The sequence below is a fragment of the Dipteris shenzhenensis genome, chromosome 3, assembly GCF_047967505.1.
Source record: "Dipteris shenzhenensis isolate YYH24624 ecotype China chromosome 3, Dip_SZ_1.0, whole genome shotgun sequence".
Taxonomy (NCBI): Eukaryota; Viridiplantae; Streptophyta; class Polypodiopsida; order Gleicheniales; family Dipteridaceae; genus Dipteris; species Dipteris shenzhenensis.
The window spans coordinates 5,585,745-5,603,787 of record NC_141598.1 but is presented as its reverse complement, the minus strand read 5'-3'; the positions used below and the strand labels follow the sequence as shown (position 1 = coordinate 5,603,787).

At 42.8% G+C, this 18,043-nt stretch overlaps 1 protein-coding gene across 2 annotated transcripts in view; it reads right to left on the bottom strand.

The window, feature by feature from the left end:
• The window catches only part of OVA9 (glutamine-tRNA ligase, putative / glutaminyl-tRNA synthetase, putative / GlnRS), a 187,316-nt gene that overhangs the window by 156,728 nt on the left and 12,545 nt on the right, over positions 1 to 18,043 (bottom strand). For both annotated transcript variants that reach the window (XM_087373033.1, XM_087373034.1), the window contains 2 exons: positions 7,318 to 7,368; positions 7,118 to 7,189 (listed from right to left, as the gene is read on the bottom strand). In XM_087373033.1, the coding sequence (XP_087229159.1) occupies positions 7,118 to 7,189; positions 7,318 to 7,368 (123 nt within the window). The remainder of the gene's footprint in view (positions 1 to 7,117; positions 7,190 to 7,317; positions 7,369 to 18,043) is intronic.

The window sequence follows — 18,043 nt, the reverse complement described above, 5'->3', positions numbered from 1 at the left end:
AGGGAACAAATGGAGCAAGAGAATTAACACAACGTGGCACTGAGTGTGTGTTAAATAAATGAATCACCAAGTGATGGGTATGGAGAACCTTGCTTCGAAACTCATTGAATAACTAGATGAGTATTCACACAATGCAAAAACAAGTGCACGTTACACCAAGACTCAGTACCATGAGAAGAGATGGCCTGAGGCCTGGTTTCACCGATAAGGTTATTCAATTTGAGAGGTATTTCATGCAATCGTGTAATACTTCAATATCTTTCATGCAAAGGCGTGATACTTACTATTTGCAGGACTCTCCTGATGATCTGGTTGAACAATGTCTCACTTAAAGCATTGGCTGTGGGTAAATATTTCATCACTTGTAGTACTGCCTTTTGCAGGACAGCGAATTGAATGCCAACACGATGACAATTTGAGCCATCTATACAACAATCAGGATAGCAGAACGGGGGGCCTGTACTACAGCTGTCAACAGCACTAAAAGTTATGGCAGCATGGTGCATGCTTGGCAGAAAGGCCCATGTGGCAGGGTACAACTGTGTTTGCTTGTACTTCTGATTTTGATTACTTTAAGATCCTATCATAATGCCAAAATGAAGGGTACCACTTCAAATTCTTTCACGCTTTTGAGAAGAAAGAAGAAGGGAACACCCTTGTTGGTCATGTCTCCCACTAGGCTGTTTTTGACGACCATGTGCAACCAATAGACTAAGTCTTGTGTCATAAGTCCTCTACTCTGTTTCTTTGGCCATTGCACCACGACTTGTGCAACCATATCATATGTCACCTATCCGGTTGCCATTGATGTTGAGCCCAACTTTGTCTTAGAAAAGTGACCTCTCTCTCACAGAGGGTATCCCGCAGCGGAAAACTTATAGTTAGACCAAGAATTACACGCAAAAGTGTTCACTATGGAATCAATGCTTCATCACGTGTGTGTACTTCACAACATTCATGTGCGTGTGCTGACTAGCAAGACAATGCTCATAGACAAATGTAAAAGCAACACTTTAAATTTCAATCCATCCACAATCTCGACAAGATACAATACCAAAAGGTTCTCCTCCTAAATGCTTAGCTACTCTAGATCTCCCATCCCGTGTGCTCCATTGAGCATATGTAAACTCTCTGTCTGTGATCTCTTCACCTTACTGCCTGGGTACAGCCTAGGTGGGCAGCCTCCTGTGAGCTAGTTTTGCAGCTTCAAGGTCTCTTTCTCCTCCTGAACATAGGCCCAAAGATAGCCTTGCTGCTGCTGGTGGATTGGCTGCTCTAGAAGAGGGCCAACATTTATAGGCCCAAGGGCCCGCCCAAAAAACCGACCCAGCAGGTTGTATATGGCCGATCCAAACAGGCCGTCCTTCTCTAATCTACTTTATCTCCTGCTGGTTTTCGTCAAAGAAGGGCTTTGACCAAGTAAATAGTCTTTTTCGAACCTTCCTTTGGGGCGGGGATGCTGCGCCGGCTTTACGAGGGGTTCCACATAATTGTGTGGCCTAGCTTCGATGCCTTCCAATTGCTCAAAATGAGCTGGTCATTCTTCTCGAAGGTGGTTCCCTTGTTAACTATTGTGGAGAGAATTAGTCAGCACAGTGGTTACAGTGTTGGCTGGTTACTTGTTAGTTTTACTGCCCTTTAATATATTGAAGGCCAGTTTCAAATTGTGACATCACAATACCCGCCTCACTCCTAGCAAATTGAATGTCCAAATAATAATGCAAAAGACCAAGATCAAACATAGCAAATGTCTTCTCCAAGTCAAGCTTAAAAGCTGCAATTTGCTCAGCATGTGTCCCAGTCTCACAAGCATGTCATCCACATAGAGTATTAAAATTAGCGAATCTGTCCCACTCTAAAGGGTAGTCGCTGTAGGGCTGTTTTGAAAGCCAAGACTAAGCAAATAAGCATGTATCCTGGAATACCAAGCCCAAGGTGCCTCCTTCAATCTATAGAGAGCTTTGTGTAAGCGGCATACCTTCCTTTCAGAAAACATAGACTTATTCCTGCAAGTGCCCATGAAGAAAAGCTGTCTTAATATCAAGCTCATGTACCTCCCAATGAGAATGGGCAGCAAAGGAAATAACAATCCTACTAGTAGTGATCCTGGACGTGGGGGCAAAGGTCTCCACAAAGTCAATGCCTTGCTGCTGTGCATAGCCCTTAGCAACAAGACGGTCTTTGTAACCGTGTCAATGCCTTGCTGCTGTGCATAGCCCTTAGCAACAAGACGGTCTTTGTAATGGTCCACTGAACCATTAGCTTTCCGTTTAATCTTGTAAACCCAATTAGTCCCAATGGCATTCTTGTCAAGAGGCAAGTCACACAACTCCCAAGTGTTATTCTAATAGATAGAATCCAAGTCAGCTGGCATAGCCTAACATCCAACATTCATTTTGAAAGGCATCCTTATGGCATAATGGCTCTTCATTGCATGCTGTAGCAGAAGCAACCAAATTAGCATGTAGCTGCTCTAGTACGGGCTGGCAGAGGAGCATCTTGTTTGCTGTCTTTTAGCCTGCCAAGGAGCCAACGGGGAAGCCTTTTGGGCTCCTGAATTTCAGCTCTTTCTTGGTCAATAGCCCTGTGCACAATATGCTGATCAATCTGAGGCATATCAGAACGTACAGCATGCTGATTTTCAAACTGCACATGCAGCTGCAAATGACCAATAGAAGAAAGAGGAGTAACCTCAGATGTGACATCATCATGGGAGTCTGACAGAAACACAGGCATGAAGTTGTCAAAGAGATATGTGGCATCAACACTGGGCTATTTTTGACAGTCCAGCAAAGGCATAGATGAAGATTCATCAAAGACAACATCTCTCCTAACAAAAACCTTGCCCGTGCGAGGCTGTTAGAGCTTGTAGCCCAATGCATTTGACAACTTTATCATCCAAATTTGTGCATGTTTGAGAAGGCACGTGCATATGCCAAGCATCCAAAAATCTTCAATTGAGAAATCCTAGACTCATGACCTGTCAAAGCCTCATAAGATGTGATGGTTTTCAATACCTTTGTGGGACATCTGTTCAAGATAGAGTTCGCACACACAACGGCATCCAACCAGAATTTGTTGGGCAAATGCTTGCCTTTCAACATACACCTATCCATCTCCATGATGACTAATAGATTCTTTCTCTCAGCCACAGGACTCTGCTGAGAAGTGTAAGGCACCGTGCATTGATTATGTATGCCACATGAGGCCAAAAAATCAGCAAATTCCTTTGAAATATATTTACCCCCATGTCTCTATTAGTGTGGGCAATTTTCAGCCCGCTTTCATTCTCTAGCAAGGAAATAAAAAGTCCAAAGCATGCAAAAACTTCAGATTTGGATGTCAAGGCAAAAATCCAAGTATATCCGGTGAAATCATCAATGTCAAGGCAACCTGCATGGGTCCACAAACATCACTATGAATCAAATATAGCTAGCAAGATGCACAAACTCTCCCATCCTTGGGAAATGCAAAACGGTGAATTTTACCAAGCAAGCAAGCTTCACAGACATGCTTTGAAGGCATATGCATTTTAGGAAGATCAACAACCATACCTTCCTTATATAACTTCACCTAAGCCCCAAAGTTGAGGTGTCCAAACCTCTCATGCCACAAATGAGTATTGCCATGGTAGAAGTATCAACAACATAGGCATCGGCATCTGCAACTCCAGCATCATCGAAGCATCTGTCATAGGCATCAAGTCTATTAGATCCCTTTAGTCAATGTGCCAATCAACACCATGTTAAAGGCATGTGTAGCATCATAGACCGCACAGAGAACACCATCAAAGAAAACATGATAGCCACAAGTATCTATGGCTGAAATAGATATGAGGTTCTTGCGGATGCCTGTTACATAAAGCACATTGTCTAGAGTGACTAGACGCAAAAAGAGAAGTAATGGCAGCTTGCCCGATGCCTTTCACTGTATATGATGCATTACTGGCACATGAAACTATCCCCCCCTTAATGCATGCTCAAGGGAGCTGAATAACTTCCGATAGGAAGTGAAGTGCTTGCTAGCACCACTATCAAAGACCCCTAAGAAACATCAGAAACTGTCATGCAGGCATCATGAACATCTAGATTATACTGACAAGTAACAAGAAAAGCCCAATGCTAGTCATGTGTAAAATTAGCTGACTCATATCAATCATCTAGACTTGGAGACCAGATACTGCAAGACCAGACTCTTTCTTCTTCTTTTCAGATGCAATTCTCTTTCTGCATTCAGAGATATCATGCCCAGGTTTCCTGCAATAGTTGCATCTCTTTTTCTTCTTCTCCTCCCCAGAAGAATAGACATCATGGGAGTGACCAACATGTGTATGAGGGGGCTTACCAGCTGAAACCTTGCCTTTGCCCTTGTTTTTATGATGTGCAGCAAAGACTTAATCACTAGTCATAGAAGCATTTTTGTTTGCACCGCTTTGGTCCTCCTGTAATAAGAGGGCAACTAGCTGGTCAAAGGAATAATGGTTGGCATTGCCACCTGCAACCAACCTCAAAGTAGTAGCAAAGCCCTGGTAGGAGTCAGGCAATCCATCAAGGGTATAGAAACAAGCTGAGAATCAAGAACCACCTCATCAATGTTGGCCAAATGCTCTTTCAAATCCTTAATACTAGTAAGATAGGCATCCATTATACCACCCTATTCAAGCTTCAAGTCCTTCAATTGCTTGCAAAAATAGGTAACCCTCGCCGCATTCTATTGACCCTTTTTACTAAAAGAGCAATCAAGGCATGTGCTTTGGCATCACATCCATCACCATTGAATCTGCTCCTGTGTAGGAGGCAAAGTACCTATAGTGGAAGATGCAACTGCACCAGAAGTAGCATTAGACCCATCACCAGATGAGCTTGAGGCAATACCATATGTACCAGAGGCATTACCAGAAGCAACAGAGGTCAAGTAGGCTTGACCTCAGTGCCTAAAACAATATTCCACAAATTCTTGGCAACCAAAACACATCCCATCATATAAGCCCACATGGGGTAATTAATGCCATCAAGCTTGTCCTCAACCCCAAGCATTTCAAACAAATCCTCCTTACTGCCAGCCATAGTGTTGAAATTCAAGGCAAAAGCACCAACTGACAATGCAAATGAGAGGAGGGTAACCTCTCAAAACCAAAACGCAAATTTATGCTCAAGCTTCAAAGCTTTTTCACTGCAAATGCTTGGCTGTCTCAAGGTGTACCTGCTGCAAAACAAAATCCCAAAAGGCAACACGAGGCCTTTCAAGGCTACACAAGGCCTTTCCACAATGCCAATGAGGCAAAGAAAGGACTGTTTTGCAGAAACTACAATACAATAGAGGCTTACCCAATGATGTAGCCCAAAAATGCAGTAGAGAAAATGCTCCAAAAGCGAGCACAGATAGTCACCCTTGAAGGAGAGGTGAAATGGACAGCAAATGGCAATGACAGGTGCCAAGAGAAGGCTGGAAATGAGAATTACAGCAAGAGAATGTGCTCCCACAAGGAGGAGAGCACTTCGAAATGAGTGGAGAGGAATCCAATGGAGAGAATCTCGCAGCCGGAGGCAAAGGGACAGCAAATGAGAGGCAACGGGCTCAAGGAGAGGTCTCCGGATGGCAGCAGCAAGCTCCAAATGGCTTCAAGCACCAAGCACAAGCCTCCAAATGAATAAATTATCTGAGAAGAGGCTTCGATGGCTGGCAAAGCCTCCAAATGAAGAAATTCTCTGAGAAGAGGCTTCGATGGCTGGCATGCTTCACGAAAAACCTCGAAATAGCTCAAATGAATCCCGAACACGATGAAAATCCACCATACAGGTTCGTACAAGCAGTAAATGCGCCGTACAACAGTCCATAGTGCTGTATGGACCACACGTGCGAGATTTCCTGCAGTAAATGCAGCCATACTGATCCGTACCAGCAGTAAATGCAGTCAGTACAGAAATGTACCGCTGTCCGTACAAGAGGCAGCTGCAATAAATGAGGAGCTGCACTAGCAAAATGCACCGATTTTTGCAGAAGATGCTCCAAATGCAGATTTCCAGCACAAAATGCAGACTTCCCGCGATGGAAATGCGTCGAGAAGCTTCAAGTGTTCACACACGTGAAGAGAGCGTTGTGAAATGAGCAGACCAGCAGTAGAACGGGCTGCCAAACAGCTCCCGATGGCTCCAAGAGGACTCCAGGTGGCTGAAAATGGCTAGAGGGTGAAACCCTGAAATGCTCTGATACCACTGTAGGCTAGGGCAGGTAATATAGTTGACATAACAAATCCCATGACGTAGTCCACCATATTGTGGCCACCTCCATGTGAGCAACATGTATATCTTTCTAGCCTTCTCCATGTTTGTAATCCATTAGAGATAAGCCTCATGAGTGGTGCGCATGTATCTAATATCTCCCATACTGGTACCTATACAGACCCCAACTTCAACCAAACACTCAATGAGCAGCAAAAGTCGGGGGTTAATATCCATAGAGAGCAACAATCCTCAAACTTTGCACTTGTCTGAAGGTAGTAATCATTCAATGTACTCCAGGGTAGGACACCTCATGAACAACACCTATAGTGAGGAAATTCTATTATTTTCCCAATTTTACCAACAAAATTGGTGAAATATTTGATCACTCTGTGTCGGTGCAAGATTTTAAACAAAAGAATATGAAGCTATTACATTACGTTGAAACTCTAACTATTCCAAAAAGCAGTTAGTTGTAGAGGATAAATGTACGAAGTGAAATAGGATATTTGAAGGTCCCACAGATTAACAAGCTAGCACTTAAAAGGCCCTGAGCTGCACAAATTCCAAAATCCAAATGAATGAAACAACTTCCTCTACACCAATGTTGAACGCATCTATCAGCAAAACATGGAAACTTCTCAACAGACACTCCATCTGCAAGACATATAATGGCAGGTCAAGAATTAAGCATGGAGAGATATCTTGCTAGATGACACATAAATTTCTAGAGCAGCTTGGCAAAACTTATTATTAGAGCACAACTAAGTTTGCACTTCTCTCGTTTGATCATAGCCTTTTCTCTCATGTTCTCCTATGAACACAAGAAAATGTACAGGAGACCTTGAAAAGCCCAATCCTTTCTTGTAAAAGGCAAATTAAGAGAAAGAGCAGACCTTGCCATTTGTCACATACTGTAAAAACCAAGGACGATGCTTCAATGCATTGACGGGATACTTTGTAGCTACCTGCATCCAAATACTGACCTCCAATTACAAAGGATGCCTTAATGTCCCCTTTCGTTTGTGGAACAAAAATCCAGAGAAACACATGCATTGAAAAGTACAACCCAAAAGAGTGCTAGAAAGAGCACTACCATGTACAAAAGATTTCCTGTAGCTTTGTTACACCCTCCTTGCGCTTCAGCCTGGGACATACAAATAAATTTTTCTTAAAACCCACTCATGTTGTTTCTGCTTTCAGGGTTTAAAAATGCAAGCAATAAAACCAAAGCACAATATGATACTACCTACATAATTCTTACAGCTTGTGGAACTCTATGCCTAGACAGAAGCGATTATTATAAATAAGGTTCCTAGCATGAAAAGATCACTAACTCCAAAGGAAGTACATGGTAAAATATTAGGCACGATCTATGAGAGAAGGGTCCTGTGTGACATCTAAGGTTCTTGAACACTAGCACACTAAGATGAAAATAATTGTGGCGAGCACAAAAGTCAAATATTTGCTTGTTTGTGTTGTCTCCACTCAAGTCGAAGACATCATGTTTCTTGCACAAATAGGTGCAAGGGTCCTTTTATTGGGCTCTCTCTCCTTAGTGGAGCTATCTGTGAAAAATTATATGCTATGTTGGGCACTAAGTCAGTAAATGTTAGAATTCTAACCGTGATAAATCAGCCTGAGGACTAAGATGGCTAGCCCAGACTGATGCATGAAATAACATACCACAGAGTCATTGGCCTCCCATAAAAAGAGACAAATCACTCTCCTCATCTCATAGTACACCAGAATGAAGAATTGCGCCTAACTGATCCCAAAAGGCTAAGAATAGAGACCTACTAATCCCCGTGTGTGCATGTATATTGCTCGTCTCTATAACAAATGGTGGAAAAAGAGACTGATCTGTCCAAGGCTATACATAGCACATGTGAGAGAAATTCTCAAACGATGTGACGCTCAACGAGACCATTTGCGAAGATGCAGAGGAAATGCTCCCTAAAGATGACAGCCTTATCTTCTAGAAGTGTGGGACACCGATTTAGTGCAAATGTATAGCTAAAGCAGTCCATTTCTAATCAAATGGTCCAGAACTTGTTGTTTGTAGAACTAGAGGCCAAACCCAGACTATCCCAAATATACTAAAACACGTGCAGATTGGGGTAGGATGACAACCGTAAAGCACATGCATAGAATGATCCTACAATCTATGCTCTCTAGTCTCCATCTTGCAACATCTATCTGAACCAAAATAAGACCAAAAGTCTGGACTGCATCCACAACAGATCACCAAACTCAAACTTCCTTTCCAAAAAGGACACTACCTAGAAGAAACAAATAGTATGTAGTTCTTATAAAAACATTAAGTATTCTTTAAATGCCTTTGGACAAGACAAGATCTGATTCAAAACAATAATAGCTGTATAGGCAAAAAAGGCATGTGACCCTGACCCAAACTCAAGCTTGCCACATGTAGATCAACAAAAGGAAAGATTCATTGCATTACAAAGGGATATCCCTGGGTGATAACGGTGAATACAAACTAAGAGCTCAAGAGAGGCTCAAGCGAGCTGAGATACAAGAGAGAGAGTTATCACCCCAAGGTTATTGCTGCAGCAAAGCGTTGACTTCCTTGGAGGTGCCAGTGGGTGAAGCCTTAGCCCTATATAAGGGGTGTAGACCTCCTCCATTTAGCTCCTTCCTTGTGCGAAGAGATGCTGATTAGGCAAATGGCACCACATCCACACATCATCTATGACGTTCCAAAGGTGAGCCTCTAGACCTAAATGTGATCTTCATGCCATCAGAACGAAGCTCGCAGATCTGATGATTGATTAAGGTGGCCTCCATGTTGATCACCTATGCAAATCACCTAGATTCATGGTTCATGGTGGAAAACGAGTAAGTCGAAACATCGAGCGATTGCGTTCGAGCAAGCCCGGAGTTCGAGCGATGCTTGTGAGGAACTTTGCCTAAACCTGTAGTAGCAATAATTTTGTACTAAAAATTGTTGAATCTACATGACACTATCAGAGATTGTTTTTACTTATTTTTACAAAGATAAAACTTACTATTGGATAACTCATAAATCTACATGACACTATCAGAGATTGTTTTTACTTATTTTTACTAAGATAAAACTTACTATTGAATAACTCATAAATCCATGCAAGTCAACAATCATTCAATGAATACCAAAGGGAAAATTCTTAGCAACATACAAAGAGAAAACTTATAATTCGATAAATAATAAATCCATGCAAGTTAGCAATCATTCAATGGATACAAAAGGGGAAATGTTACAATGTCTACACCTCGAGGCAGTCATTCAAAATTATGTAAGGTAGCACGTGAGTTGAAGGGGTTTCTTTATTTTGTGGAGTTACATACAAACAACAATAGTACCACCCATGATATAGAAGCTCCTCCTAGCAAAACCCATTGCAAATAGCTATTTGTAGCTCATTGATTTTTATGCTACCCATATGATTTGATCCATTTTGTACATGAAATGATCATATGAATAAAATTTTTAAACTGTGAAACTAATAAATTATTGATCACCTTATGACCATGATGCTAACTAAATATAGATCACCTTCATATGTACATGACCATGTATACACCTCTGGGAGGGAGGGAGGAAACCAAGGACCCGAACTCTATATGAGAAAAATCCATGGTCATAAGAAAATATAGAGTTTGATAAGGTCTAGCTCTAATGAAACAAAGATAGGTAGAAACTTTCTAAAGCTCTAGAATTTTGACACTTTAGTACGATAAATGGATTCATTCATATATTTCCGATCATTTTGACTACAAACATGACCATATTTGGAGTCTGATTAACCAAGTTATGGCCCCAATAAAATTGGCAGGAGAAGCCTCCCAAGAGGCCACGATATCGCAGCCTCCTGGGAGGCTCCTCCTCCCATTATTTTTTTCCTTGAAAATGGAAATTGCACAAGAAAAACACATACTTTGACCCCTTTCTTCAACCCCTCCTCCTTCCTTGACCCTTGGAAGAACATAGGTAAACACTTTTAGAAATTGTTGTTTATATGTACGACAATTGATTACTCATAATATCATGGGTAGAACAACAACCATAGAAGTAAGTAATGCATGATACTTTTTGAGCATAAATCATCACACTAGAATGTCAAAATTTATGAAAGTATTCGCTCGAACTGCCGCCTCGCTCGAACGCAGTCGCTCGAATTCTGGTAATTCTCGTGAAAAACCCTCAAAAGTGGAAACCCTCCAATGTCAAGCAAGTGAGCTCAATCAAAGAGTCCAATCACACCACCATTTGGGTATCTTATATATCATGGTAGGATTGACAAGTGGCATGCCCTCCAACTCTGCATGGTCAAATTGGCTCCTTGTAGAGCACCCTTTGACCCTACCAACTAGAGCAGGTTACTACAACTCAACCACACGTACTAATGACCTATGCTAGGTCTAACCTTGTAACATGATATTGACTCTAATTATCACCTTGGTTACACAATCTCAACTTGCTGAATTGAAAACACCCACAATGGTCACTTCCTCATTACAAGAGGCCTAATGCCACCAAATTGGACCCAGATTATGGATCCAATAATGGACCTACATCATTAGCTCCGCCTTAGCTTGAGGCCCTCCACAACCTCAACCCAATGAGGAAACTTGACGGGGAGCTGCTCCACATCCATCCAAATTGACTTGATGGAATCTATCCTTTCCGGCCACCAGTCCAATAGAATGTCTTCCAAGGGCTGCTACTAATCTAAGATGACATCCGTAGGAAGCGTTGGAGTGATTGGTGGCAGATCATCATACAAGAGGAGAGAAGTAGAGATAGAGGCACTTGGCAATAGACGTGGGGTGAAGGAAGAGACCAAGAGGTGAGTCCAAGAGATAAGCATAGTCATGGACTTGCTTAAGGAGCTTGAGGGGTTGAGCAAGTAAGATAGTCAGTCGATCTTCACATCTGAACATAAAGCACTATTTCAATGGTCTTCCTAAGTGAGGACAGTTCCAATCGAATAATTGCTTGCATCAGCTTCCACTTTGAAGGCTTTGGAGCAATCTAGAAACTTAAAAGTAGGAGCAAATATATCTAGATGAATCCAAGAACATGCCCAAACTCTTCCTCTAAAAACACAACAAATAGATCTCATGACAATCACTCACAAGGTTGAAAACCATAAAGTCCATCACATAGGAAGAACAACTATGACATCCCCACAGACGTCATCAATGCCCAATAGTGTGTGTAGACCATGTATAAACAAATGCTCTCACACATACATATCCAAACTCCACACACATTGAGCATCTAAAGTCTACGTACTGAGTTTCAGTTAGACTCCAAAGATGAAAGGCAACCTCTACTACGACAAAGGCTAGCACTACAAGATAAGGCTAATCAAGGGAGTTCATGATCCACATCTCCTTTAGATTTCCAAGTCATTTCCCATGGTTGGCATAGTACCTAGTATTATGGATACTATCATTTTCCTACGATTTCATTCTAATGACTACGGGCAATGTTGGAAATGGAAGTGAGAGAATACAAGGGAATGGAGCTGAAGAAAGCTGGAATGAAATTCCAGCAACAAAAATGAAGTACAACCCTAGGGTAGTCATAAAGACAAAACCCTAGGATGGACCCTAGCTCGATCTGGGGTCAATGCATGTGTGGTGACTAAATCACCCACAAACTCAACCTCTAACTGAGGTTAGGAGTAAAATCTAAATAAGGAAAAAAGTGCCCCTAGCCCCTTCTTACATAACATTGGCTACTGCCTTAGGATATATAAATACTTCTGGCACCCCCCAGCAATGACAATGTCACAATGTACAAGGTAAATATCAATCATCAAACGAATATAAGTTCAAAGCTTTGCAAAAAGCATCAAACTTTGGACAAAGTAATGCTTTGGTGAATAGATCCACCACATTCTATCGTGTAGGGCAGAAGTCTAAGCTAATATCATGTGCATGTAGCCGCTCTTTGATATAGTGATAATGAATTTCAGTGTGTTTCGTACGAGCATGAAACAAACGATTCTGCACCACAACAATGGCACTCTAACTGTGAGTGAGAATTGGAGTAGGCTCCTCCAATAATGCATGAAGATCGGCCAACAAACGCCTCATCCAAATACAATCAACCGTGGTTGTGAAGGTTGCCTTCTACTCAGCCTCACAAGAAGAGGTAGCAACCGTAGATTGTTTCTTGCTTGACTAAGAACTGCACGAGTGACCAAGAAAGATACGGTTACCACTAGTTGGCTGCCGAGTATCGAAGTCACCAGCCCAATTCAAATCACTATGAGCCTGTACATAAACATGCTCAGTTGGGACACTACAAACTGAATATATGGCCGTGTACTACAAAAGGAAATGGGGCATCCCACAGCGTGGCTGTAAACATTGGCACCAAATGGTTCACAAGCATGATGAATGGACAGCTTAAGCCTTGGCTCCATAGGAGTGGAAATGGGCTCGCGAATGTGAAATCTGAATCAAGCCCAATGTCCGTGTCATCCTGCACAAATTGAATGCCCAAAAAATAATGAAGCAGCCCCAAATAACACATGTCAAAAGTCCGCTGCATTCAGCTTTGAAATCCGTAAACAACAATAACGAGCAAATCCCTCCTTTCCTGACATAAAGGTGCTCTCATGTGGACTATTCGGCATTCCCTAGCTGGTCAAAAAGGTATCAATCTTCCAAGCTCTAGTAGTCTGTTTCAAGCCTTTCTTTTGACACTGTAATAGATATGCCTTTGGAAAATCAGGATTTGCAGCAGGATTCTACAGTATTTGAGTGCCTCAATTCAGCCGATGGCTGGATCATATCACTCAGCAATATACTGGGAAAGCAGTGGCTCAAGAAAGTACAGCTGTGCAGAAAGCCAAGACCATTCCACGTTGGTTGCTCTGCACTCTTGAGGACAACAAGCTTTCTACATCTCTTCCAAGCCGTACATGGAGTTAAGTAAAATCAAGGACAATGCTTGGGCATCCCAAGTATCCCACCTCCTCTGCCCAGAAGTAACATCTGTGGGTGCTTGCACTTGCGCTTGCCCAACTGGAGCAGCTTCTTGTCCTTGTTGCCCACAACCACAACTCCCCCCCCCCCCCCTCTTGCTAAGGAGGAGCAGCTGCCACCTGTGCGGGAGCACCGAGACAAGCTTCAGCACCCGTGACATAGTCCCATAGGCCCTTGGGAAAGATTATGAATCATAAAGCTCCAAAGTGGGTAGTAGGTGCCATCCAACTGATCCTCTTGGGCAAGCATCTGAAAGATACCACTCTGATTATGATGTATCAATTGAGTAAAGTAAAGAGGCAAGAAAACTTAGAAAAGTTCATGTGCTGTGAACGCCCTGCTCAAGCAAGAAAACACTTACAAAGCTAATACTTGACTCAAGGATACACCTCTAACCTACTGGAAAATCCATGTGCGAGGATATGTACTGCAATCTCAAAATCGCCTACTCAAAATTCAGCCAATGCTTGGCTCAACAAGGCATAAAGCAATCTCTGTCCTGAACCAAACAGCCAATTGCAAAGAAGATCCTATGTCACTTCCTATTATTTGTTATTTCTTTTCAATACCCACACCAATGCAATCCTTACCCAATAAATCAAAGTTTTTAGAGTCACCCGGGAAAACATACAAGATCACACCTTCCCCCATGGTCTTTGTTTTGCTGTCATCCCACAAGACAACCTTTTTCTCTTTCCAAGATTCACGAATGCAATTGATATATTCCTATCAAGAAAGTAAACACATATGGGTGAAGACGGAAGCTGACCCGATGCGCAATGTGAGAGTGGCTTTTGGTTGTATGGTGCAACCAATAGTCCTGGGTTCAGGACCAAAAACAGTTAAATTAAAGCTCCGACAGCCCAAACCCAGCCAACAACACAGTTGACCAGCAGGCTAGGTCAAAGCAGAGCAGAAAATGACTTCAAAACTGTTCCACAAGGTCAAAAGCTGAGACAACCTAATCCGGAACATCTGCAGACAAAATGGTCAAAAACAGGTGTCGAAAAATGTGTCGCTGGGCACCTCTAGAGACCTAAAACCTGTCAGAAACAACTCGCACATTTGTAGACAGCCTCTAGAAACCCTAAAACAGGTTCAACTCTGTCTTGGAATTTGTGCAGTGGTGAAAAATACGTCAACCAGGCTGAGAACTGCTTCAAAAACTGCAAAAGCTATTTCACCTAGCTTCAAGAGTGGAACAGCAATTCGAAGCTGTTCTGTTGAAAACAGCTCCAAAAACAGTCAGCCAGCAAGAAAACAGCCCAAAACCAGCAGAAAATGAGTCGTTCAGTCGCCAACTCAGAAAATAGTGGCAAATGGGCATCCACGCTGTAGAACCCTATAGACAGTGGCTGCAGCCTGCTTAGAAAACGAATTTTTGCGATGAATCTCGAGTTCTTTGCAACAAAATTGCTCAGGGGAGGTGCTAGGAAGCAAGGGGAACCTAGCTCTTGTACCAAATGTTGGAAATGGCAGCGAGAGAATGCAAGAGAATGGAACTAAAGGAAGCTGGAACGAAATTGCAGCAACACAAATTAAGTACAAAGCTAGGGTAGTTATAGAGACAAACCTTAAGTGGGGTCAAAGCAGGTGTGGTTACTAACTCACCCAAATCAACCTCTAACTGAAGTTAGGGGTTAAAAGCCATAATAAAGGGAAAAAGCGCACCTAGCCCCTTATTACATAACATTGGCCACTGCCCTTAGAAATATAAATATTTCTAGCATGCAACATATATGATACCCATACAGATCCTTTCCCTGCTACATCAATTCATGCATAACTCGTTAATGCTCTGGGCTCTGCAAGGCAGAGTGTAGTTTCTAGACAGCCTAATGAAGCTTTCATTCAAGGCAGTGTAGATAGCAAATTACAGAATGTGAGTTCATACCGTGGTGGACAAATGCGAATGAAAAAGGGAGATGAAAGAATACAAACAACAAATGGACTTTCGATAACAAACAGAAATAAAGGGAATTCTATTCACTTGGTTTTCTACTCCAAGATAGTACAAACGACTCAATGGACAAACTCAACACACCCTCCTTTCCAATGGTTGCCTATCAATCTTCACGCTCGACTCCCTAGTCACAACAACAATGAGTAATGACCCTCTCTTAATCATGCAATGTTCCTTTTACACTCTTCCTTCTGACAATGCTTAGCGGTTACCACACGCCAAGCATTTCCATTTTGAACTACAGCTGACATGTAGCTTTGTTTGCTTGGACGTGCGTTCTATTCATTTGTGCTTTGCGCCTTTGGGTGAGGCAGAGAGCCCTTTCTAGCCTAACGAAGCTTCAGTACAGATTGGTGGACTCATCTGAGCCAGCCCACAATGTCGAAAAGGAGCTTGAGCACTAGCCTCTACTATGGCATCTGGATGTCCGTGATCAGGATAGATGTATGCTAGGGCAATGTATACACATCGTGGGCATAGTGGAAGAACGTGCAGCTAGAAGCTGGCTTCCACGAGAGATTGAGGCACAAGCAAGAGCACTCTTGCACTTGAGAAGGATGAGTACAAGGATGTTGGAGATAGACTCCCCGCCAATCCCGTGTCTTGGAGGGATGGTTTGCACAAAGCCCCAAATCCCCCGAGTTGGTATTAGGACAAAGGTGCCTCTAAGGATGCTTTTCATGCATCAAGTCCTCGACACTTCTTGCCCCATGCACTACACAGTGGGGACGAGGGTTATACTTCAGCCAAAGGCAGAGGAGACTGAGGGTTGAACGGGACATTGGATTTGCTCAAGTGGCAACGGATCATGGTTGTGGGTCACAAGGCCAAGGATGGACCATTGATCCAATACCAATCATCTTGGGACCATTGATCCAGTACAAATCACCTTGGGATAGCACCAATTTGGGTGGTGGCTTCGATTGTGGGAGGGCCCTCCCCTTTGAGAGATAAAGTGGGATCCAAGTGAGTGGTTTTGGCCATCTAGAGCAAGGCTCTCGAAGAGGATTACAGACATGCCCTTAGTCTTCTACACTACACGCGACTGTCTATAACTAGACACGGCTGCACGGACCCCTTTGAGAAAGCGACATTGGGTAGAGCACGAGGTGCCCTAGGAGGTTATTATCAAATTCTAGTCCCACGTATGAACTACCCTTCATTCGCAGAAGATTACATATAGCTAGATGAATCCACATTCCCAAACTCATCCTCTAACAACACAACATAGTGCAGTTTCAATCTCACGATAGTCACTCATAAGATTGAAAACCATAAACTCCATCATGCATAGCAGGGACTAGCTACTATGAGATCCCCACTTATGTCCTCAGCGCCCAACAGTGGGTGAGACCATAGTATAAAAATATGCTCTCACACATACAAATCCACACACCCACACATACTTGAGCATCCACTTATACAAAGTCTTCGTACTGAGTTTCTGTCAGCACTCCGAAGGTGAAGGACAGGCTCAGCCATGACGAAGGCTAGCAATAAAGGAGAAGGCTAATCAAAAACTAGTCCAAAATATCTTCATTCAATGCTTGTGAAGTCTAAACGATTCATTTTAGTCTCTCCCAAATGAGCATCTAAATCTAGCTGATAGGGCAATGCATCATTTAAGATGGAAATAATTATCGCAATACCAGCAAGCCGCAACTTGGACAAAAACTTCACAAGGTGAAATTTGCATGTCCGCTAATACGGCAGAAGCATATACCTAGATGAATCCAGGAACATTCCCAAACTCATCGTCTAAAAACACAACATAGTGCAGTTTCAATCTCATGATAGTCACTCATAAGATTGAAAACCATAGACTCCATCACGCATAGCAAGGACCAGCTACTATGACATCCCCACTGACGTCATCAGTGCCGCCCAACAGTGGGTGTAGACCATAGTATAAAAATATGCTCTCACACATACAAATCCACACACCCACACATACTTGAGCAGAAGATTACAATTTCTTATAGATGGTGGCCCATGGACCCATGGGCATGTGGTTGGATCAAACGCGAATGGATGGCCACTCTGCATAGAGAGACCTCAACATGATACCACATTGTTTGTGGAGTTTCCCTGTAGCACAAAGGATTTGGCAAGGGGCCCTTTCGATTGTGGCTCCGACACAGAGGATGAAGCAGGGGCATGGCAACCTAGTTTAAAAAGGGGTGCTTTGCTTATTGGATCGAGATGGTATCTACAAGATTGTTAGACCGAGATTCTTCTAGATCAAGGCGCAAGACTCAATCCCTCCATCCTATTGAATTTGCTCAATGTGGGAACTGAATTGAGGCATTGTCGCCCTGAGAGGCCGGTTAGTGGATTGTGAGATTGCCAAATCCCCAGAGGTGCATTTCAAGCCTTGAGGCTGTTTGAGCATTTGTTTTGGACTCATGGAATGCATTGCCACTCTTGGTTGGACACAGTTGTGAGTTGCCTGGCAGTTGAATATTAGTGGGTGCACTAGAATTGGATGCATATTGAAGCCAAGCGTTGGCTTGTGCAGTGGACTGCTAGAGTAGCAAAGTGCAAGGGTGAGCCCTTGGTGTAAGAGCACTATTTTTCGTTGCAAAGGAATTAAATAAATACCGAAAGGGGCGCCAAAGTGTTTGGGGCCAATCAGTGTCTCTGTGTTTGGTTTCATTGAGCAAGGGCACTCTAGCCTCCATCCAGTTTCTTTGCAAAGTTGTTTTTTGTTTAAAGAAGTGGTTGAAAGATATGCAATGCGGCTGTAAATGACATGGATGCTAAGCTAGTTACAGTTTAATGCCCTTTAGTTTACTGAGGGCCGGTTTCAGTTCGTTGGCTGCTGAGAGTCCCCTCCTGCTCCACTTCTGCCGCC